Source organism: Lycorma delicatula, chromosome 9 (assembly GCF_047948215.1).
Source record: "Lycorma delicatula isolate Av1 chromosome 9, ASM4794821v1, whole genome shotgun sequence".
Classification (NCBI taxonomy): domain Eukaryota; kingdom Metazoa; phylum Arthropoda; class Insecta; order Hemiptera; family Fulgoridae; genus Lycorma; species Lycorma delicatula.
Window position 1 is genome coordinate 62,501,973 of NC_134463.1, and position 25,959 is coordinate 62,527,931.

General features: G+C 27.9%; 2 protein-coding genes across 9 annotated transcripts in view; both read right to left on the reverse strand.

The window, feature by feature from the left end:
- Positions 1–5,018, reverse strand: part of tzn (hydroxyacylglutathione hydrolase tenzing norgay) — a 30,505-nt gene extending 25,487 nt beyond the window's left edge. For 2 of the 7 annotated variants that reach the window (XM_075374667.1, XM_075374668.1), the window contains exons 1-2: positions 4,859–5,017; positions 2,396–2,526 (exon numbers count right to left, since the gene is read on the reverse strand). In XM_075374667.1, coding sequence (XP_075230782.1) covers positions 2,396–2,469 — 74 coding nt within the window. In that variant the 5' untranslated portion in view covers positions 2,470–2,526; positions 4,859–5,017. The other 5 variants (XM_075374662.1, XM_075374664.1, XM_075374663.1 and 2 more) reach the window with 5 other exon arrangements.
- Positions 5,019–13,610: 8,592 nt separating this feature from the next.
- The window catches only part of LOC142330534 (Golgi to ER traffic protein 4 homolog), a 61,770-nt gene continuing 49,421 nt past the window's right edge, over positions 13,611–25,959 (reverse strand). For both annotated transcript variants that reach the window (XM_075375872.1, XM_075375871.1), the window contains exon 8: positions 13,611–25,007. In XM_075375872.1, coding sequence (XP_075231987.1) covers positions 24,880–25,007 — 128 coding nt within the window. In that variant the 3' untranslated portion in view covers positions 13,611–24,879. The remainder of the gene's footprint in view (positions 25,008–25,959) is intronic.

Below are 25,959 nucleotides of genomic sequence, written 5' to 3' on the forward strand. Positions count from 1 at the left end.
AGAATTCATGGGGATTTTCTGACCCCCAGACATGAATATTATGTATCAGCTATTCCATTAAGATAAAATGTTGGCTCATCATTGAACAGAATACAATCAATTAAGTCATAATTTTCATGCTGCAACATTATGATCTTGAAGTCTATGCTAACAGCATAATCAGTGGGCTCCAAAGCCTGTAACAGCTTTAAACAGTATGGATGCATATATAAGCATTTACTTTCCATACTCAACACCAGCACCACTAGTTCGTAGCCAGCCTTCCTAACAGATTTAGTAGGACTACACAGCAAAGACTCCCTGACATGTTCAACATTTTCGCCAGTCACCCTTGATCATGCCATATTCTTCCCTTTACACGTGCATCTGATCATTTCAAACAACTGATCATTTCCATGACAAAAAATTTTGTCATTTGGAGGATTACAATTAAACTTTGAACAGAGCACATGTTATACTATAACTACAGATTCATATTTAGCACTCTGCAAATTACTTTGTGTTCAAGAGTCACCATGTTTGCTAGCGGCACTGTCAAGTAGAAAGATAGAGACTCAATCTACAGCCATCCATGTAACTAAAACTCTCCTTTTTGCTCTTTGATACTCAACCTGTACACTACTAAATCAACCTGTACACCTCAACCAAGGGATTTTATAAAAAATTAAAACCCCAAGAAATTATAAAAAATTAAAACTTTTTCTATCCACTTTCTTGTAAAAATACATATATATATTTATTCTTTTCCTCAATACTAGATTGTTTCTTAATGACTAAACCCCATATCCATAATCCATCTTCTATTACAATATCCTTGTTCCTGCATCCTAGTATCCATCACTGCATTAATCCTTTGAAATAGTCTCATTATTCTGATTTAATATGCCGGTAGATGATACCTTTCTTATGGAAGAATGTTTCCAGACTATTAATTCCTGATCTCTTTTTCATATTCCTTGCCTTAGCCTCAGCACCTTTTTCAACATATTTTCTTTCAACCTGCAATTTCAATGGAACCCTATTTTTTTACTTTTATCTGGCCTTCCTTTGATATTACATTTTTTAATGAGTAAAGATTTGTCAATTAATAACAACTTATCATGTATGAAAATAATGCCACAATTTCCTTCATATCGAGTAAAATATGGGAAAAGTTTAATTATAATTAATCTAAACTAACATGGCAAATCCTTTTTTATTTTTATATAATTTCAAATTTTCCTAAAAGTGATATAATGAGCAGATAGAACAGATTCAATGGTGAAAAAAAATGACAAAAAGCTCTAAAATTGACTAATTATATTTTTAAAAGTTATTTTACTTACAAACATGAAATTTCAAAAATACCAAAGTAGATAAGCAAATATTTGTAATAAGCCTCCATTTTTTTATTCAAATGTTGCAAATAAATTCTCTTAGTATTTTTATATATATATGTAATGAGAAGATATTTCCAAATCTCTGAAAATATGTTTCAACGGAGTTAAAATAATATAGAAAAATGTATCTTCAGCATACTTACACATCAAATTATCTAGCAAAGGAAGCTTTTCAGATTCCTTTCTGTTTCATTTTACATCAATTCTAAAACTTAATTTTAGAACTCTTTCCTATTTTATTTCTAAACAAAAACAAAACATCTGTACATAGCGATTTTAGCTGATGTATGCATTTTTGGGGTTCATTATATAGTAAAAGGTACTAAACCGAAAAACAATTTAATATCACTCACAAAGAGATACCACACGTTCTGCAACTAGGCAGTTAAGATGTAGAATTTTATGTTTCAATTTATATATTAAAAAACAAATGGAAATAGTACACCAAAAGCAATTAATTTTTTTTTTCTTTTGCCAAAAGTACTAAAAAATCAGTGATCATAAAATTTTATATATTATCAAAATGAATATCATTAATAGTTCAATATTAGTATGATCTGTTAATATCTCTTAAGAATAACATTCTACAAGTTGGAAATTGGAATGTTAGAAGTCTAAAACAGGTTGGTAGGTTAGAAAATTTAAAGAGGGAAATGGTTAGGTTAAATTTAGATGTAGTAGGAATTAGCGAGGTTCGGAGGGAAGAGGAAAATGACTTATGGTCACGTGATTTTAAAATAACTAATACAGCTTCAAATAAAAAGCAGCCAGGAGTATGTTTCGTAATGAACAAGAAGATAGGGAAGAGAGTAGAGTATTTCAAATACTCTTAATCTCAGATGTAGGATGTAGGGGGTATACCGAAATGAAATGACTAGCACTAGATAGGGAATCTTGGAGTTATCAAACCAGTCAAATGACTGAAGATAAAAAAAATTAATATGCTCAAAGTTTGAAGGTTGTTTTTTAATCAGAATTTCTTTTAACCATACAAACAACACAATAAAATACATTACCTAAGTTTAAAAAAAGCTGCAGTTAAACCCTTAGTCACTGGACCAGGAAGAGTTCTTGATAAAAATCCTATCATTTCTCACAAACAGGTACACATGTTGGGCATTTAATCAAATGCACAACCCAATATCAGCTGAAAAAGATTAAAATTTCAAGAGATCAAACGATAAAGAAAAATTTACTTTTAGTAATATTTAAAAAATAAAAAAAAGGAAATTCACTTGATACAAATTGTAAACTTGTTCATTCAAAAACTAAGTATTTAAATAAAATAAAAGTAATGCAATCATTAGAAACAGAAAAATCTGTTTTAATCTTATCATGTAAAACATGTCATGTTCATAATTTGTTGCTATTTTTTTAGTCCTTTGTATCTTACCGGTGGATATTCATCACTGTAAACTTTTCATAACAAATAATCCCATTAAGTCTGAAATAAGTTTTAATCTGATGCTTTTATGTGGCATCCTTGTGAATGTCTTACTCTCAAAGTTTGTAAAGTTGGTTAAGGCTACTAACTGGGAAGTCGATAAAGATCAATTTTTAGTTTTCCAAAAAAATGTTAAAATTATAAGATGTCAACATAAAAGGATTTTAAGAGGAAGTACGGCAATTGTGCTACCTACATATATGCTTAAGAAATGTTTTGTCCTAGAACTTGTAACTGACAATCTTTGAAGGGATTTGTACAAAGCTAACCACCTATAAATTAGTTTACTGTAGTACGGATGTTGTAAAATAGCTCATAAAAATTATGGTTATCAACCATGTATTAAAAATGAAAGGCCTAGCAAAAAAACTACCAAAGTAAGAACTAATAAAATGTATGTACAAAAAGCAATAAGTATTTTGTATTTTAAGTGGCACCAACAACTAAGGCTATTATTAGTCTTAATAAATGCCACAAACAGCATGCAACAAAAATATATACAATGTTTAATTTTCATAATTTTTTTTCTTTTAACTTCCAGTACCACCTTTAGATATTACTTGAGGATGAGATGAATGACAAGTAGAGCATGTGAAAATGCCACATGGCTGACCGGGATTCGAACCTGGGACCTCTGGATGAAGGGCCGAATCGCGCTACCACTCGCACCATGGAGGCCGGCTAATTTTGATAATCTGAAGGTATACGACTTCAACATTTGGAATATTATCTCAGACACTTCAATTTCCCAGATACCATTCTGAAAAATATTTCCAAGTGCTTCAAAAACATCTCATTGTGAAATGCAGTTTACTGACTTACAATAATCAATCAAAGGGAGAGATATACAGTTCAAAATCAGTTAACTCAAATACTTAATTCCCAGAGTAAGGGTAGTATTACTACATACATAATTTATTTTCTTTCATCTTTCTAAATAAAATGGAAATATAAATGCATATCTAAGGTTGTAATAGCAAAAATACCAAAGAAGCTAAACATGATCAAAACACCTCTTTCTTGTAACAGTCATATCTGCTACATTCCTTCACTTCTTAGAAATTATAAATATAATTAATTCTTAGTAATTGTAATCATAATCTGAAAAAAAAATGATTTGCTGCTTCAAAATGGAAATAGTTTTGCCCAAATTTTAGTTATGGTTTGAGAAGGACATGACATACTGGATGTGTTATTTTTTAAAAGCTAGTGATAGCCTATGTAAAATAGCAATCCAATATAAAGTAAAATTCACCAATGAATGAATTCATTCATCCACCAAAAAGAATGAATTTACCAATGCAAACTCATGCTTTCTTTAAATGCAAATTTTAATTAATCCGGATACTTTAATAGACAAAATCCAACATAATAAACAGCATATAAATGGGGGATTTGTAAGCAACATACAATGATAAAATATTAGTGAAAAAAAAGTCTTAGCACAAAATGACATTCATCTTTTCATGCACTCATTTTTTTCATAAAACATAATAAAAATTAATGTTTTATTTTACTAGCACATGTAAAATCAAAACACAGTCACACTGAATCAGAAATAATCTATTATAGGTTACTGTTCAAATAATTACAATATAAGATATCCTAGAAAAGATTAATAATTCTTGTTTACAATATTATAAATTTAAAATGCCTATTATTTTCGAAAATCCAAAACTCGTTCAAGATGTAAATAATTTAGAGTTTTCAGAATAATCTTTTATATTTCAACATTAGGAACATAAACCACCTGATTAACGGTAACTAATTTACAAGTGGATACATTTTTCTCCAAAAGACGAAAATTAAATAAAACAAAATAAAAAAATACCGAATATTACGCTGTATTCCCATAACATTTAAATAAAACTTAGATATTAATATAAAAAAATAGATAAATTAGTTTTGCTAAAAAAAAATTCAAAATTACGTGTTGTAATGCAATTGAAACATACATTCCGCAGGTGTTGTAAAAACACAATAATGATTAAAAAAATCAGTTTACAATAAAAAAACTTTATTTTACTCTACCTACACATTCACTCGTCTGAAACTCCAAATTTGTAATAATGCACTGATATTAACAAAATGGTAACCTTAAAAATTCGTTAGCTATACAATCACATGATAAAATAGTTACTCAAAATCTCACTTGAGATTGCTACTGTACAGCGCAATTTTTTAAATACAATGAATACTTAATAATTGGACAAATACATCATTTAACCTCACATATCAGAAATGGTCGATCCGAGACTGTTCAAGACTACACTTCACTTACACTCATACATCATCATCCACATTCATCCTATGAAATTACACCTGACGGTGATTTACAGAGGCTGAACAGGAAAAAAGTACATCCTTGCAACTGTTAATTTTGCTACAATAACTACTGGTTAAATTTCTGGTTTAGTAGAGACTAAAAAGTATAAAATAAAAAAAATGTGTATACACTTTTATTTAACTAATGAAAAAATTATATAAAAGTACAAAAATGTCACTATTTGGAAATTATTGAAAAATAAATTGCTTAAAAAAATGTTCCATTATAAATATATTTAAAGATGCACCAAGAAATGAAAAATAATTTCACTTTCATATTACATCAAGAATAAATGTTTATAATAAACTCTTTGGTAAATTTAAAGAACATTTTATTTGATAATGGTGATCTATAAATCTGTTTTCTATATATGGTAGTGAATAAACTTTTGTTAAAACTCTATTTATTACATCTCTCAGCTACATTTAATTATAAAAATCCATATTTAATTATTTTATTAACAAATAATAAATTTGCATTCTACATCATGAATAATAAAAGTTTGGGGTGCCCTTCATTGTACTACATATGAAATGATTATAAAATATACTGTAAAATTTACAGCATTTTGCTGAAAAATTGTATTACTTTTAAAACAAAATTACCAACAACACAGAGTACAAAAATTGTAGTGACTCATTAAATGCTATATTGGGCAAACTCAACATACATTTACACACAGATATAAAAAATACAAGCACTACTCAAAACATGAGAATCAAATTTTGAAAATCATCTCATAGAAAAAAACACAAACATACAAAGATATTTATGATAATTTTGAGTTAAGGTCTGACCATGTAAATACTGGTAAACTTTTAATATGAAATTATTTTACTATTAATATATGAAATGCCCAAAAAAGTGTTAAATATAAGGAATGTTTTCATCTACAGTTTATATATAGTTAACTATTTTCAATATAGCCCTTGCCAAATATTTTTGAATTATAAATAATTTGGAATGTTTTTTGCACATGATTAATTTTCAAATTTTTGCAATGAGAAACCAAACCAAATTTTACGGTAAAACGTTTTTAAAAACTTAATTTCAAAAAAATTCAGTCTTTGTGATCTTAGTGACCTTCAGTCACTAATGCCATTATTCTCACCTGGCATCAACTGATATTGCTAATAGTGTGTTTTTATACGCTTTATATAAATTCCATGACGGGTTGGTCAGAATTTTGTGAGCAATATTTCACCAACTTCCAGATGAGGTAAAGGGCTAAAATTTTGCACATATGGTTGTCGATGACAATGAATTGTAACGAAAAATTCCATAAAAAATCTATTTTCATAGAAATTTATTGTTTCCAAATAACAGAAATTCAAATAACCATGTGTGCATACGAAAGACTTTGAAACAGAGTGTCAGTCAGCTGTGCATTCTGCTACCAAAAACCATGCAAACGTACAAAAGACTTCCAACACTGAGTGCCAATCAGTTGTGCTTTTTGGTGTGCAAGAAATTGAATAGCCTATAATGTGAAGATAGGTTATGCATGGAGAGCCATCAACTAATGCCAGTGAATCACTCCTCTTAGATTTATGCACAAATATGAGTCAGTTATTCATTTTGCTACATCATTATATTTCAGATGAAATCCATCTACAATTGTGTAGAGTTATGTAATCATTTATAAATATAAAAAAAAGTAGTTGATGAACTTCAGTCAAGTCTGTGCGCAATGGGTACCAAAACAACCTACTGCAAAACACAAGATCAAAAATGTGTTGACATCTGCCAGTGTTTACTTGATTGCTTCAACAAGTAAGGTGACACATTTTTAAGCAGAATAGTCACCGGTGATGAAACGTGGGTTCATTACTACTAGCTGGAATCGGAACTCCAGAGTATGTAGTGGAAACACCTGGGATCTCCGATTAAGAAAAAATTCAAGACTGACCCACTGATGGGAAAGGTTAAGCTAACCCTATTTTTTAGGACACAATAGGGCCTATAGTGGAAGACTTCATGGAAAAGAGGGCTATTATCAACAACGTGAATTATAGTGAAATGTTAGATAACAAGCTGAAGCCAGCAATTTGCAACAAACACTAAGGCCTATTGTGGATGTGTTGTTGCATGACAACCATTAAGTTTAATTTTGAGGAACTGGAACACCCTCCCTACAGCCCAGATCTTCCTCCCTCCAAATTTCATCTGTTTGGGACACTCAAGGATTTTGCGAGGTTGTCGATTTTCCAAACTTAAGATATGCAGGAAGCGGTACAAAAGTGGCTTCATGACCAACTGAAAACTTTCTTCTTGGAAGGAATATGCAAGCTTGTGGACTGCTGGACCAAATGCATTGACAAGGGGAAGGTGCGACTAGATAGAAAAATAATGTACATATTGAACCCTCTACCTTTATGTAAATAAATTATATAACATAACTTTTGACTTGCCCTTCGTAAATATTGAAATGAAATAGGGATGGATGTTATGTACTGGAAAACAAAAATTACATGAATTAAAAGGAACCACTTATTGATAAATTTTAGTAGAGCAGGAAATTAGTTAAAACCAAATGCAGGCAGTTTCTTATTTGTCAGTTTGAAGAAAAAGACCCGCTCCATACACAATTACAACTATTAATGAAAATAGAGTAAACCGACTACTTTAGTAATCATTAAGAATTTCATAGCACTTCATCAACATACTGCCTATCCTATTGATATTTTGAACTAATTAAATATTAATTTATTGACTCCAAGAAATAATAAACCTATAGTCTAATGAATGGAGAGGATATTGTATACTTCACAAAGGTTCATTGGCTTGTGTGCATTCAAAAATAAATAGACAGGATACCAAAAATGATATTCAGAAGAAAAAATCAGATTGACCCAGTAAATGATTGCTAGATGAAGTGAAGGTGTTGGGAAGGGGAGAGTGGTTTGAGTAGACTAGTGTGTGTGGGTAACTGTCATGGAGGACGCCAAGGTTCATTATAGACTATATTGCTAAAAAATAAAACAAAGAATCAAACCTTATACTTTCCAGATACTTAGTAAGTATACTTTTGAAAAGTATTTATATACTTACCAAATTTGGTTGGTATGGGGTATAGTTAATTTGGTTTTTGTATAGCTTTGTGAAGCAATATATAATAAATATACATCAATCTTACATCAAACACAAACCTACTTTTGTATTCATTTTCATTATGGAATTGTAATTTATTTATAATGTAAAATAATAGATAAAGAGGAGTAACATCAATAAATTTCTAGTAGGAACAACAGTAGAAAATTTTAACTTAAAAATCAAAAAAGGAAACGAAACATGAACTCCGTTTTAATATTTCTTTTTTCATACAGAACTTTTATAGAATGTGATTTGTGTTTAACATTTCTAATCCTTAAGAAAAAACACACTTTTATGCTTTAATATGCTTATAAATTATGCAATTTATTTATTTCAATTCAGAAAAATACTTCAATGTCAATTATATCCATATGATTAGCATATTATAAGTAGAACATTTATAGATACTTCAGGCACAGTATTGGAAATTTTGCATCTTCAGTGGGGTACTGATAAATGAAAATAAGATTAAAATAAACCCACCGAGTTGGTCTAGTGGTGAACGTGTCTTCCCAAATCAGCTGATTTGGAAGTCGAGAGTTCCAGCGTTCAAGTCCTAGTAAGTCAGTTATTTTTATACAGATTTGAATACTAGATCATGGATCCAGTGTTTTTTGGTGGTTGGGTTTCAATTAATCACACGTCTCAGAAATGGTCGAATTGAGACTGTACAAGACTGCAATTTATTTACACTTATACATATCATTCTCTGAAGTAATATCTGAACGGTAATTACCGAAGGCTAAACAGGAAAAAAAAAGAAGATTAAATTACTGGTTGCATCAAACAGAGAAAAATTTTATATTAAAGAACTAGAAATTTATATAATCAGAATCCACTATTAACTGCTAAAATTATGTAACAGCCAAGTAAACAAATAATAATGATTAATAAATATACTTTGGCCTGCCTAAGTAGTTAAGTCACAAAACTTGACTACTACTTAGGTTAATTTACATTATTTTACTACTTAGTTTATTATTACATAATAAACCAGAAAATAAAACTTATTTCACATAGAACGTTAATTGTTCCTGCTTTAAACTATGATATGAAATAAGTACAATATCAAAGATGTTTAATTAGTGAGATTGGAGAAGGAATTGATGAAGATACAATAAAAAATAACATCATTTGGACAAGGATGTAGATATCTTAACTGATTCAAATCTGAGAAGCCTAAGAAGGATAAGCAATGTTGACACAAAAATTAAATCAAGATTTGGAAAGTATATAGAGTTAGACAGCAACAACTGTCTGCAATAATCCAAGACTAGCAAAGCATTTTTATTCAAAAAAGAATTCAACAAACAAGATAACTCTTTTATTAAAAAAAAAACTATTAGAATTACACTCACAGATATTCTTCATGTAGAGGTTTAACAAATTCTTTGCATAATATAGTACTCGATATTTTTTTAAAATAAAATTATAATGCATCAACCAAACCATATTGTTGATACCAATCACAGGGATGTTCTGGAGTTTCATCTGCTGGTTTGAAAAATGTATTTTCAAATAATAAACTTCAAAATTTTTTTACACATTAAAAATATTTAATTTTTTTATAAATGTAAAAATTTGACTCTTTGTTAGTTTTTATTTAAAGTAACTCAATAACTTTACATTTAATATCCACTCGGAATGGTAAAAAATCCAATCACATATAGTTTATGCACATACCATTAACACATTTACAAAAATGTAAAAAAAGAAAACATTTGCTACATTTTAATATATATTTACTTTAGGAGAATTTTTTAAAAACATGCATTCATTGGAATTTTTAGTTAATTTTTACTTCAGTACATGAGTAAAAATAGGTAGGGATAATTTATTTCTTGATGGCAGTAATAATATGCTCTTAAAAACTGACTAAGAAGAGCTTCATTCATGGCCAAGTAGCGTGTTGTATGTTAATATAGCACAGATAAAACAAGGACCCAAAAATATTTTTCTGTCCTCCATTCCAAGCCCAGCACTTTTAAGAAGCTGGGTAGATGAAAAGATTTTGGTTGGAGTCTAAGAGAATTTACCTTCAGTTCAGAGGCTGTAATGTAAGTGAATATATGACCTTCAGGTATAATAAGTAGGTTAGATTTTCACCTTCAATCTGCTAAATAAGCTCCATTATTTTGTTTAAAAGATCATAAAAAAATTTTAGACCAAAGAAGAAACTAGTTAGAAATAAGAAAGCTGCAGACCATCTTTTAAAAATATGTAATTAATTTAATGAACTCCATTACTTATTTAAGAAAGAAAAATCAAAAAGATTTTACTTATGATTTAAGTAAGTAATGGAACAAGTAGGTTTAAAGTACGTAGAACTGTATTATTAGAATGTAAGTTACCATATACAGAGTGTGTTCAAAAAAACAATACTATAAAAATAATGTTAATAAAAAAGTTAAAACAATCTTTAATTCAAAAATGCTTTTACATCCTCGAAGTATTTCTTTTTCTGCCAATAGCTAATGCTTAGGATTAAATTTAAAATTATTTAAAAATTTTTAACACATCCTCTGCTCAGTTCTGATTCACCAGAGGTTGATCTAAAAAAAAAAATAACTGTACCTAGACACAAATTGGAGCCCCACTTTAGGTTCCATGGGCCAGTTGCCCAAAGAGCCAAAATTATTTTTATTAGAAGTTAAATTAGCAGTGGAGCAATCATTTTAGATCTGCTGAAATAACAACTGTTGAGGTTTAAGAGAGAACTGATTGGTTAAGTGTAGGAGATAAACCAATGGGCATGAGCATATGTACAGTTTTCATCATGATTAAATTGGACTAAGCGTGCAGCAGTTTTCCATCACAGCTAAATAATTTACTTGTATATGTGCAGTTACATATGTAAAGATAGTCGATGTTGCATGTAGATGAGACAGTCACATCTCAAAATAGTGAATAGAAATTCTCTAACTGCTGTGCTGCTTTAAAAATTAAATAAGTAAATGTACACATCCGATATTCAGTGGAAGATTATCAAAAGTAATAGTTTTAACTTTTCATTCTGGATTAAAAATTCATTACATCATCTTGCAATGTTTTGAATACAAGGCTTTCTTTGATTACATCAATGAAGAGATCTTTAGTTAGAGGTCTTTAGTTATAACTTCTACCATATCTTACAGCCTATAAATAGTTTCAAATACTACAGCATGAGTCCAGTTGACAAGGAAAGCAAGAATATTTAGTTGTAATTATGTGCAGACCCATTGACTGCTACATTAATAATGTTTTTTAATTACAAAAAAACCTGGTTAATTGAAAAATAATTTTCAGTTATTCTACAACCGTATTATATGTATGTATGAATGAATACTCTATATGACTCTGTAGCACTTTAATATAAGATACAACATTTGAGGGACATAGAATGATATGTATACACATACCCATAGGATGATAATGTTTGCATTTGAAGAACTCGCTTAACCTTGACATCATCTTGTGGTATAAGAGATTATCAAACAACACAATGTTTTTCTTTAAGTAGATGCTTTTATAGAATACTCTGACATTTAATACAAATGTTTAAATGCACAATTCAAGATAGAACAAAGGTGTACGGGGATAAAAATAAAAAAATTAAAAATTATTTTATAACTAATTAAAATAAATTTTATTTATAACCTAGATATTAAAGTAAATTTAATCATATTATTATATTTATACACAATTTTAAAATTTTGAATGAAATGTGGTATGATAATGTGGAATGAATGAATGATTACTTACAATAAATAAAACTATATAAAACAAAATATAATAGTAATAATATCATACAAACGCATATCGTAATAACGTTTAAAAATCTGTTTTAATGATTTTTGAATTCTCAACAAATCAATCATTTTACTCAAATAATATAATTCTAATTCTAATCAGAGAAAATTAATAGTATTTTATTAAATGCACAGCAAAATTTGATATAAAATATCAAATAAAATTTTAAACTGGATATATATTAGCATTACATGCATTAACAAAAGGCATCCAACATAAAATTAACATGTCATAAAACGTGAACCTTAAATTAATCAACTTTTTATTCACATAAAGCAATTTATTGCAGTACAACAAATCATTATTTTATAAATTAAGATTTGAAACAATAATTAAAAAAACAATAAAAGTCATTTCATTATATGTATAAAGAAATAAATTTACACATTCAAAAAAAAAAATGAGTGAATTAATTTCAGTATAATATTTATCTTCTGCATAAAAACTGAATTTTAAGTATTTAAAACAAGCAAGAAAACCTTCTGCTTTTTTATTATAATTATATTTCAACCATCATTCACAACCATAAGTGTATGACAAAATAAATTAAATATTGAAAACTAACAAAAAAAATAATATTAACCTTTTGAGAATAAATTAAAACAATACAAATTTTTTTCTCATATCACATTAAATAGCAGTCATGCTGTTCATACTTATAAATATAAAATCTTTAGTCTTAGGAGAAAATAACAAGTCATAAATGGCTCAAGTACATTTTTTAACTCACCAGTAACTAAAATATACACATGAATGAATACTGGCACCACAAATCTTGAAATCCATAACAATACCAATGAAACTAGTTATTTAGAACTAGTCTAGTCGAGTTCAGAAAGTAATAACAATGTAATTGAATTTAGACTAAAAAGGATTTATTCAATATATCACTGAAAGTTTAATGGTTTAAACTTAAATAAATCCTCAATGAATGATTAAAAAGAGTTCTGGTTCTGCTGGCTTGTTCAAAAGTGGCCACCCATAGACTGAATAATTTAGCAGTATATTTAAGAGTTATTAAAAGTATCATTGTATGTTTTTATTTAAAAGTTTAGAAATACATTTTTGATTGTATTATAAATTACAAAGAACATAAACTTGCATGCTATAAAAAAATTAAATTTATAAGGTATAAAGAAGTGAAAACTTCTTTAGGTGTGGAGCGTACCTAAAAAGTGATGGTCATTGGAAAAGTCTGATATGTCAGGTTCTCAAGTAAAATGTTAATTCGTGTAAATTTGGGTGAGCTGAGTTTAGCCAAGGGCAAGAGACACAGTCTGCTGGGTTGTGAATAAGTCTGATCTGTTAGGCTCTGAGGTGACACATTCATTTGGGTAAACTTTGGAAGAATCAAGTTTAGCCCAGCAAGAAACTAGTAAAATAATCATAACAGTTGCTATTTTCATCCCACCTAATTAAGAGTGAATAAAATCATTGAATTCATCCATGAAAATTTGCTCATTTATACAACAGCAGGTTGTATAAACCTGCTTTGCTCAATTGAAACTTACATCAATTGGCAATGATTTTGAGTAGGGATTTTAATGTGGATTACTCAAAAGAAATATGCCTTTAACTGATTTGCAACAAAATAAGGAACTACAACGGACAGGTTTTTTTTTTAGATATTTACACAGATTTCAATCAAACACATTTATTTCATACTTTAGTTACCACAAGCCCATTGTTTCATTCTTAGATCACGATAATATTAAAAAAAATATTGATTTATAGAATCAACCATGGCATGATTCAACAGAATAAATATTACCTAGTTATAAGTGCACACATTGTAGATTGTGTGATTATATAAATTAAAATAAATCATTTTTTTGTATAAATGTATAAATATTTAATTTATGCCTTGTTCCTGATTCATCCAAGTAATGTCATTATGTTAAGATCATTATATGATCTTAATATGATGATGAAAAACTCATCCATCATTCATGGATCATTCATCTGTTGGATGAAATAATATCATTATATTATAAATATATAACTTCGAAACGATTACGATCACAACAGAAGTTTTCACTTCAGTCATGTGGTCTTAAGCACACACAATTGTTTTTTCTTTGCTATAAGTTAATGTTTTGAAACATTTCTGCTTTGGGCTAATAATTATATGGAGAATAATTATTTAGTTTGCATTCTAAGATTACACTGTCAAGATTATAGCAGGTTATGCAAGCCTAATAACACTTTTGAGGTTGTTTAAGTCTAATTCAAGCTAAACATTCCTGAAATAGTGCCATTAACTAAAATTTAACCCAAAAGAACATTAGTAACTTGTAAGGCATATTAGTGTAACTTAATATACAGGGTAATTATAAATGAAATATACTTTCAATAGCTTTTAAAAAATTAAACTGGTATAGGTAAATACAGTATTTGATATGGTTTTAAGGGAATTTTTTAAAGTTTATGTTGGTATATCTGCTCTGCTGCTAACGTCACTAACTGATGTGTCATGTTACCAGTCTGGCAAGATGGCCGCTATTGCAGTAAAGAAAGCTTTTTGTGTGCTCGAATTAGCTAAAACAAACTCAGTTACTGTTGAGCAGAGACATTTCAGAACAAAATATGGTAAATCACCAACAAGAAAATTAATCTATGACTGGAATAAACAGTTTCAAACACTGGGTGTCTGTGTAAAAATAAAAGTGGTGGAAGATCTCTTGTTCCTGAAGAACAAATTAATTGTGTTTGTGATGTGTATCAACGTAGTCAAGGCAAATCGACTAGATCAGCTAGTTTAAAATTACAAATTCCGCAACCAACTGTGTGGAAAATTCTGCAGAAATGTTTGAAAATGATGCCTTATAAATTACAGTTTGTATACATTTTAAATGTCGACGATAAAGTCTTACATAAACATTTTTGTGAGGAGTTGCAGGAATGTGTTGAAAATGATGATGGTCTTTTTTCATTGTCTAATTTTCGATGATGAATGTACATTTCATGTTAAGTGAAAAAGTTAACAGACATAATGTAAGAATATGGGTTACAGAAAACCCAACAGAAAGTTTACCACATATATGCGATTTCCCTGAAGTGAATGTGTCTGGGCTGTATCTCGTGAAAGGGTGTATGGGCCGTTCTTTTTTCACGAACTGACAATAACCAGTGTAATTTATCTGGACATGTTAAGTGAATGACTAATAGGAAGATAGTGACAACTTTATTTTTGTACAAGATGCAGCTCCACCTCAGTAGCACTTACACATCAGAAATTATCTGGATGAACGTCTTCCCAAACAATGGATTGGCTGTGCAAGTGAGGAAAACATGGTGTTCAAGCATTGACCACCATGTAGTCCAGACTTAATGTCTTGTGGCTACTTTTTATGGAGTTATGTAAAAGACAAAAAAAAGTTAGGGGCATTTTTGTACCACCCCTTCCTGTTGATATCAATGAATTAAAGAATGAATCACAAATGCTGTAGCTACCATTGACCAGCATATGCTTGAAGATGTTTGGGACGAATTCGACTACCATGTTGATATCTGTCATGTTACAAACAGTTCACACATTGAACATTTATACATAAAAACTTAAAGAATTCTTCTATATAATCATGTAAGTAATCATCTCAATTCTTAAAAAATAAATTTTTAATAAGCTATCAAAAATGTATACTTCATTTGAAATCACTTTGTAGAAGAAAATTCTTCTTTAATATACTATGAAAAACATGCAGTGCATTGCTATGTTGTTTTATACATTAAAATTATCATACCTTGAAAACAACAATATTATATAGAATAGAACCACTTATAACAGGTTTTACTGTACAAGCATACTAAAAGTAAAAATTTATTTTTTAATTATACCCTTTTTAGTTATTATTCAGGTAAATTCAATTAAATAAATGAATTAATTAAATATAAAATTAAAGATTATTTTTCATTAATTATTTAAAAATAATTATCCATTATCCACAAAATCAAAAAAAAAAAAAAATTGACTACACATTCATCTATAAGACAATAGTTTATTTATAATTTCAATATTTATTTTATTACTAACATAACACAAACTAATATTATCATCATAAATAAGAAAAGTGTATAAATTCATAGCTATGAACAATAAAATATAAGACACTTCTTTTTTTATAGACATCTTTCATTTTTTTAATAATGTTCTATGTTTTGAATCATTTGTCACAGATATATTCAAAAGTCTATACAAAAATATCTTTACATTTATAATACAATCACAAAAAAAGACAAAAGGGCAAGCAAATTGAAAAGAAAAGATTAATTTCAAATTTAACACCTGTTTTAACCAATTATTACTGAAATATTATTCTTAAATGCATAGGAATACTAACAATCTTCTATTAATTCCAAAAAATAAAAATAAAACTTATTAGAATACAAACGAAAAAATACATATTATACATTTTTTTTAATAGGCTAATGATTATAAACACATTTTCTAAGAGAGAAAAATAAATTAAGAATAATGAAAAAATAGTCTTAATAATTTTATGGTGAAATTGAATGAAAGCCTCATTGCAAATGAATTGTAATATAGATATTTCTTCAATACAAATAATTTACTGTAACAATTTTTCTTTAACATAAACCATCCACACTGCAAAATAATAAAAAAAAAAAAAAAAAACAAATAACTTTTTCAAATAAAAAAACATTAATAAAAAAGACAAAATATAAAATATATTACATATCATCATTTCAAATACAAATAACTTGATTACTAATAAAAATTAAATCTATTTCCTGTAAATTATAAAATTAAATAATATGGTACTCATTTTTTAATGTGTAAATATAAAAATAATATAATTTGCCCCTTACTGTACTTGGTTTTTACACTAGTTATTTTGAATTTCCTTTATAATAATTTACGGTATTTCTGTTATATCTTTCATAAATTAATACAATTTTTATTGAAAAATAATGACATAAAAAATTACATTTTACTGGTATATATTAATAACAATAAATAAATAATTTTATAAGTAGATTACTACTTTAAAAAATTATTATTATTATTAAAAGATGTAACACTTTTCAATATAATATCTGCAACATTTATTAATAAAAAAAAAAGAATTTAATTTGAAAGAAACAAATTTTTATTTAAAAGAAACAAATTTGTGAATTTCAATGATATATTAACTAAATAAAATGACAACAATCTTATATTGCCAGGGATTGAAATTTGTGGAAATTTGATAGTGTGATAGTAGCAACACTGAATTTAGACTTGTAATACATTTTTGGTCTTAATATTGAGTAAAAATTATAGCATACTGCAAAAGAATTTTTTTTATTCCTGTGCATGTTGCAATCTATTCAACTTGAGAATGATAACCAACCTGTGGCCTAATAAGATGAGGATGATATGCAAGGTCTGTTCAAAAATAATAATTTTTGAACTGTGAAAATCTTGTCAATTGATTTGATATTTTTTCTGTAGATTGGTAGTACTGTCAGTGACATACAGGTTAATTTTCAGGCATCTGCTAGGATTACTTTGTGTTTGGCGATTGAAAAAGCAAGAGATACTTTACTGTTTGGTGATTTTTTGTATGGCAAAATGTTGGATCAGAAAATCTGTCTGAAATTTTATGTTAAAAATGGAATTGTGCAGTGAAGAATTAAAAATTTAAAGAAGACCTTTGGTGATGATGCTATGTTATAACCACGGGGTTGTGAGTGGTACAAACACTTTCAGCAAGGCTAAGTAAGACACTGAAGATGAAGAGAGATCTGGGCATCCTAATATTTTAATCATTGATGAAAATGTGTAAAATTTAAAAATATTGTGCTTACAAATCACAAAATCACCATTCGTGGCTGAAGAAATAAAAATTGCATATGGCTCATGACTCTTGAAAATGATTTTTTTTTACTAATGTTTTGAATATGAAATGAGTGGCAACCAAATTTATTCCAAATCTGCTAATTTTCACCAAAAACATCAGATAACCATTGCTGAACAAATGCTTACTGATGACCCAGACTTGCACAAACATGTCATAACTGATGATGAAATGTGGGTGTATGGCTGCAATGTTGAGAAGAAGGCTCAATCATCGAGGAGCCAAGTCAAAAAAGCACACCAAGTCCGGTGAAATGTGAAGGTCTTGCTAAGTGTTTTTTCAATTAAAATGAAGTAGCCATCACGAATTCCGAAAGCAAGATTGTAGAGTCAAGTATTACCCAGAATTACATGAGCAATCCAAAGAAAATGACCCAAACTTTGTTGAGGCAAATCATGGATTTTGCACTACAATGTACCAGTGCACACTGCTTTACTTATCCCAACAGTCCTCGGTGAAACATAACACCGTTGTGATACCACCTACCCTATTATCCAGAAAAATAAGACCCTGTGACTTTTTCTTATCTCCTTAACTTAAAAGGACATTCAAGGGTCAATGTTTTTAAACAATAGACGAGATAAAGGTAAAATCACAAGCCAAGCTCAAGATGATACCCACAGAGGTGTTTACCAGTATTTTTCAAACTGGAAACTACTTTGGCATAAGTATATAATAGAATAGGGGGGACAAATTTAAAAGGGACGGGATGAACATTGAAGATTCAATAAATACTTTTGGAGAAAATTAAAATTCTTCATTACTTTTTGATCAAACCTTGCAAATGAGATATAGTCCAGTACAAACTCAGGCCAACCATCCTGAGATATGTGGTTAATTGAATCCTGGCCACCAAGGTAAACCAGTATCCACTGTCTGGTATTCAAATAAGTAACTTAACTACATTTATAAGTTTTATAAATAAAACTTTCTAGATCTGAACCCAGAACCTTGAATTTGAAACAATTATTTTTACCATTAGACCAACCTGGCGGGTATCATAGTATTACAGTAGATGCTGCTTATTTGAAACACTTTTGTACATAACTAAAGTAAGTCAATAAAGCAGCTTATTAAATTGAGCGTTGAAAGTCATTCTCCTTTGCGTTTACAAACATTACCTAATTTTACATAAAATGGCTGTAGAACATAATGTATGCAGTTTAATGACTATGTATTAAGTACAGTATTAATGTTGATAACATGATAGTTTAAAACAAACTAATTTAATATTAAAAAAACAAAAAAAAAATTGTACTGTCATGTATTTTTGTTTTAGTTAATTCTATTAAATACAGTAAGTAGTATATCATAAAAATATACTAAAACATGTGGAATACTGTAAAATGTAAATCTATAACAAAGTTTTATACACTTAATTAAGAAAAAGCAAATCTGTAACTTATGTATAGACTACACAAATTTCAGTTATTCTGTAATTCCATGTAACTGCTTATCTTTTTCTTGAAGTAAATTATTTTTATTGTGTTCTAAGGCATAATTTTCCACTTTATAAAAATCACATAACTGTTCTGATCTTCCTCCACACAACTCCAAATTTTAACATAGAATTGATAGTGCATCGATTACTTCTTTTAACGATGGTGTTGCGACCAAACTTAGTTTTTAAATTATAACTCACCGTTATATGAGCTGTATAATTGTGTAAAATTAAAGCTATTTTTCTTTTCTGACTGATTAATTTTTCATTCTATTTAATCAAAAACTGAGAAAACAAATCAGACATCATCCACAAATTTTTGTTTGAATTGTAGTTTACAGGCAAGGAAACATCTAGGTTTTTTTGATTTGCCTATAACTTTACGCGTTCTTTTTTATCACTTCTACTCATTTTGTAAGATAGAAGAACTGTTCAATTGTCTTTCTGTTTTTTACCACCTGAGTTGTCATTTTTTAAAGCGTAATAAAAATCAGAAAGCGCTGTGAAATACAACCCTAGTTCATCGCAATTGTAGATAGCATCAGGTTTGACGTTTTTCAAAATTTCAGAAATGCAGTTCTTACTCTAGCCATATGCAGCAGGTTGATCAGCATCCAATTTTTTACAGAATGATTTCTTCTAAACAATATTGTTTCTCACTGTCCAATGAGAAAGCCAACCATCTGTTTATTTAAATTATGATCAAATTTTTTCTGCAATTGTTTTGCTTTTACCACTAAGATTCCATGACTGATGGATGCATTTAATGTTCTTGCCTCAGTGAACCACTTTAAAGCGAGTTCAACATTTTCATTCTTACAATCATGTTTCCTCTTTATGTTCACACTCTCATTTAGGATGACTGCAGCCTCTAATTCTTTGCGGCTTTTAATGACATGAAAAAGTGAAGTCTAATGCCAGTGTCGTTGCAGCTTCTCGCTGACTATATTTAATTAGTTTATCATATCTTTTTTTAAAACCCCTGATTTTTTATGTATATTTAAATCCTTTTGTTTATGTGACATGCCTTTGAAATTCACAAAAATTTCAGTACAGTACACAAAAAACAGACAACACACAAAATCACAAATGACCACAATGAAACATTAAATATTAACAGTTGAAGCACACGCAAAAAGAAAACTAAAAGATTTAAACAAACATATAGATCAAATCATATGTACAGTAACCAAAATGTAGAAAGATGAAATGCACTAAAAGACAAATGGCTTGAAATGTACTGCACTGTTTTTCTTTAGCCAGCTAGCGGCAAAACCATGGTACGATATGACCCATTACTTTGGAGCAATCAACTTAAACATGACGTACAGACACTACAGTAATATAAAAGCATAAACATAATACAGTGTAATAAACATAAATAATACATTTTGTATTATAGCAAATAAAAATAAAATATTAAAATGTTGATTCTATTACAAAAAGAAAATTATACAAATTTCCTGTATTTTGGTTTGAGTTTTAGAAAACTAATTCAATCATCGTGCTGATTCAATTACCCAGCGATTCTAATAAGCCACATCTACTGTATATGAATTTAAATTTATATAAAAATGATGTATTTAATCTATAGATAAATTTACAACATGAAGATCTAGGCTGATTGTATCTATAGTCACAACAATTTACACAACTAAATTAATTTTAATATAAGTAACTGAAGCATCAGTAGTTTGATAAGTTTTATACATTTTTAATATTTGTATTTTTAATCAAATAAATAAAAATATGCTCTGAAGAAGATGGATCCACCAAAGATTCATTAAACCAAAATATAAATTGTAAAAGAGCAACTTAATAAAGTTTCTATTTATTATAATCATTATAATTACAAAATATATGTACAACATTATTGTGTTCATCATGAAATAGAAGAATTCATAAATATTATAATTTTAAAAATTTTCCATTCTTCTAAATAAAGCATGGTGTGTTGGTTTGTTTGCTGTACATGCTCACATTTTTATTTTGAATGAAGCGTAAACTTAAATGAATTAGTGAATTGTGAGGCTCTATCACTGGGTTAGCTGGGTTTGAACCGAATGATTCAAGTCAATCGAATTAATAATGTAACAAAAATAACAGAATTAAATTTATGTTAAATATAATAAAATTAAATAAATTTAAAAAAAATTCTGTTTAATAATAATGGGTTCCACATTAGAACTGCATGTGAGGCGGGCTATAGGCCTGCCTTTTTTCTAGTGCTGATATATTACAAATGAAAACTAATCACATATAAATAAAATACTAGCATAAATGAACATAGTATAAGAGTTTAGGTTATGTTGCTTCTAGAATTGCAGTTCTGGTATTTACCCTAGCAGACTAAGTTCAAAATTCCATACAGATATATGATTTTGTGAGCAAAAATTAAAAAAAAAAAAACACTTAACTGTTATTTAATAACTCTGTAATTTTAGAGTAGCTAAAATAACAGAGTTATGGCAACACTACTTATTACTAGGATATTGTTTTTTATGTCTTTTTTTTAAGTTAATTATTTACATTTATTAATATCTGGTGAAATAATTTTTAATTCTGAATATCTCTATAGAAATGTTATAGAGATATTTTCTTTTCTTTGAAATAAATAAATGAAAATCCTATTTATTACTAACTGACTTTATCAAACTTATTATCTGTTTTAACAAATATATATAAAACTTATTGGCTAAAATGAATGAGTCAAAAGTACATAAAAAAAAAATAAAAATTCTGTACAGTAATTACAAGATATTTCCCCAGAAGCAGCAATGGAGATCTTAATGTACAAGAAAGAAAACCTTGGCAAAAAAGATTTTCTCTGACAATATTCTACTATAGTAAAGACAAAAAATTGTTTCCTTTTCAGAATTCAGGATTCTTTGTTTTCAAAATATGTATCGGTATGATTAACTGTATATTAGTAAACATACATTAAATCAGAACAGAATACAAAGATGAATACGATTTATAACTGGTTAGTTTAAATTAGAGTTTGGAAAAACTTTTTACTTATGAAAATTTTTATAAAGATAGTTTATATCCTTGAGAACACATTGGTTTTGATTAAATTAAATTGTGTTTTTTTAAAGTTTACAACTTTCATTTTATAAAAAAAAGAAAAGAAAAAATAGAGTAATAAATATATTTTAAAATAATTTATTTAATTAGATATATACAAGGTTCTTTCAATTTCACTTTTTTTTTAATGAATTTCTTACAAAAAAAAAATTATACATTATTACTATAGATGCTACAACCAAACCCTACTCCTGATTTTCTGTTTATATTAAAATTATACTGACTCAAAATAAAATTTCTTATTGCACAACTAGCATTTAGAAGGCTATGTATGGTTAGTCCAAATTGATATGACCAATTGGCAGTAGTATTTTTACTTTGCAGTCTAAAACTGACATCATTAAAATCTAATTAACGAAAACTACACCTTCAATTAGATTTGAACTAATCTTCCAGTAACAAAGAAAGTGTGGTACAAATGATGACTAATCAATGTGACTGTAAAATTATATTTAAAATTTAATGGTCATAGCAGTTATTCAAAACAGAGAGAGAGAGAGAGAGAGAGATAATAAAACAAAAGCAGGAAAAAGTATTGCTGTGAATGAAATCACAATAGTTATGTACTAAATTAAAAAAATTGTTAACAGAAAAACATACATGCATACTGATTAAAGTAAGTATAAAATGTCTTTTAAATTTTCTAAATACTACAAAATACATTTTATTAACAGTATAACAGTAAAAAGAAATTTAATAATCAAAATATAGAAAAATTTACTTAAGATTCCTCACAGTATCCAGTACGTATCAATCCACCAACAATAACAAAATGTAATTAAAAAATAAAAATACGTCACCATTCACTAAGAAAATTTAACATCAATCTACATTATCTTAACTAAAAACTGATATTTACTAAACATTATTTTTAATAATTTTTTTGACAAGATAAAAAACATATCTATTATTCACAATTACCTTAAAAATACTATTATTAGAGTATAACAATATTTTTATACATTTTTTTTTTTACAATTCTTTTCACAAAAGGTATTGAGGTATCTTTTATCAATTTTTAACCAAAAATTCCTAATAAAGAATTAAAGAAAAAAGATAATTAAATCATAATTAATAGCAAAACAGTCATTTTAGGAAAAATAAGACCAGCTGATTGAAAAGTAATTATGAAAGGATCAAAATGTGTAAATGAGTGTAATTTTCATCATATTCATATGTATAAAAATTAATTATTTGAAATTCACAAGCTCATCCATAAACTACTATTGAAAATCAAAAAAATAAGTGGAAAACTAAAAATGCCAAAAAAAAATCAATTAAGCTATGCCAATAAAATTATTTTAATTAATAATTAATTATAGGTCTTGTGGAGACGGCTAACTGTATCCATTGACAATCTGATAGTTTTTTCAATACTGGAACCAATTGCTGTTTGGATGAGTATAGTAAGTCATACTGTAAAAAAAATACAGGTGTCACAAATATAAAACAGAAAAAGTGACCAGAATAAAACACTCTTCTTATGAATTGGTATAATTTCCCTAAGATAATCCTGAAATGTTAAACCAACATTTATAATTACAGAATTACAATACACAATACAAATATTTTTTTCAAAAAATTAGATAAGTTTTGTATAATTTAGATTTTTCATTTCTTAAATGAAAACTGTTTTCTACTTTAGCAACATAAAAAATGTAGATATTAAAACGCACTGATATTTTATACATAGACAGAAATTTTATTCCCTCAGTTATGATATGTAAATATTTAACTGTCTATCAATATAAAGTAACAGTGACTTCTTACTGATAATTTAATAAAAAAAAAAATTTAATATAAAAGAAATTAGAGATTAATACATCTAACACAGAATACAGAATGAATGTTAACAGTCCAATAAAATGAAAGACACGAGAAAAATAAATAAAATGAATTATCAAATGTGAAATAATTAAGATAATAGCCAGGCAATACAAAAACATAAAAAAATACACAAACAAGAAGGGTTACTGTTTAGATATAACCTAATAACAATTATTGGTTCAAATATTGCTGAAGCCATCCAACTTACTATGAATGTACATGTATCAAGTTGTGCTAACTATTCTAATTTACAGTTTGTATTTGACAAATACATCAATTACTCTTCAACCAACTTTCTTATTAAATAAAATGATGAAAGAAAGAACAGTAATACATAAATTATGAAAAAAACAAAATGAAAAAAAAAAGAAGTATGTGTAATTTTATGATATTTATTAATAAATCATTAAAAGTCAATAAAACAAATTATAGAACTGTCAAAAAAAAGAACGTTTATTAATTTCTCGAAATTTTCAGTTTAATATAAAAATTACATTAAGTTAGTATTTCTATCAGTAATTCAGAATCATAACAGATTAAAAAAAGTAATAAAATAACAATTAAATGTATCAACTAAGATGTAGGCTGTGTATATTATCTATATACTTATTCATGTCTAAAAGAAAAGTTCTCTAATCCAATGCTTCAGTTTCCATTTTTAATTGAGAAGTTGAAGGTCTAGCTAAATTTGTACTATTTGATTCTTCATCGTCAGAATCAAATTCATCTAGTCCATTCATCAGTGACTGAAGAATATTACCTGAAAAAGATTTAAATACAGAAATTTTGAAAATAAGATAAGAGTTCATTAATTGATAACGTGTGTCTCTGTAGGGAAGGAATTAGCCATTAACTTACCCTATTTCTTGGCGAAGAACAATTTTTTAGAGATGGCTAGCAGCATGTACAATCATATTCTTGGGACTGATTACCATGCTTATGAATATTTTTAATTAATAGCTGTGCAAAAATTAACAGCATATTATACTTATTCTGGAACTTTTGTCTATGTAAAATCCTGCAATTTCACAAAAAAAGGTATGAATTTTCTTCTTCAGGGTCTAATATTTGACTCCTGAAGATCATTACACTGACTGAAAAAAATTGGTAAAAGATTTCTGTTTAAGATAAAATTTTATTTTCTAATTTATTAACATATTATGGTAATTCTTTTAAAATTTTTGATTTACTAAGTGGTCAGGACTACCTTTATTCACCCGAACGTCTAGCTAGGGGGCTCCACCACCCCCACCCCAGACCACTGATACATTCATTATCCTCATGATTGTGAGAACATTAAATATTTTACAGATATTTATTAAAGTAAAAAGAATTAGTCATTTTTATTTCATTATATTTCTGTTGCGATGGTGACAGAAGTATAGTAAAAGGATTAATTTTTATATCTTTAATGAATATCTTTAATATTTAACCCCCAAGGGGGTTAAAGCCTTCATCTATGGCTGAAAACCTTCCCTGGAATAACAAGAATGTATCCTGAAAATTTGAAAGTAATCTTGTTGGTTGGTTCTAATATGATACTGATGCAAACAAATCAACAGACAAATTCACTAACTCTCACATTTATATATGATTAATTTGTTCTTTAGAAACAGACAGTAAGCTGCATTTCATACTTGCTCTCTCAATTTCAGCTACATTTGAGTCACATTATGGAAATTAAAGGATGTAAAATATGGATAATATGCCAA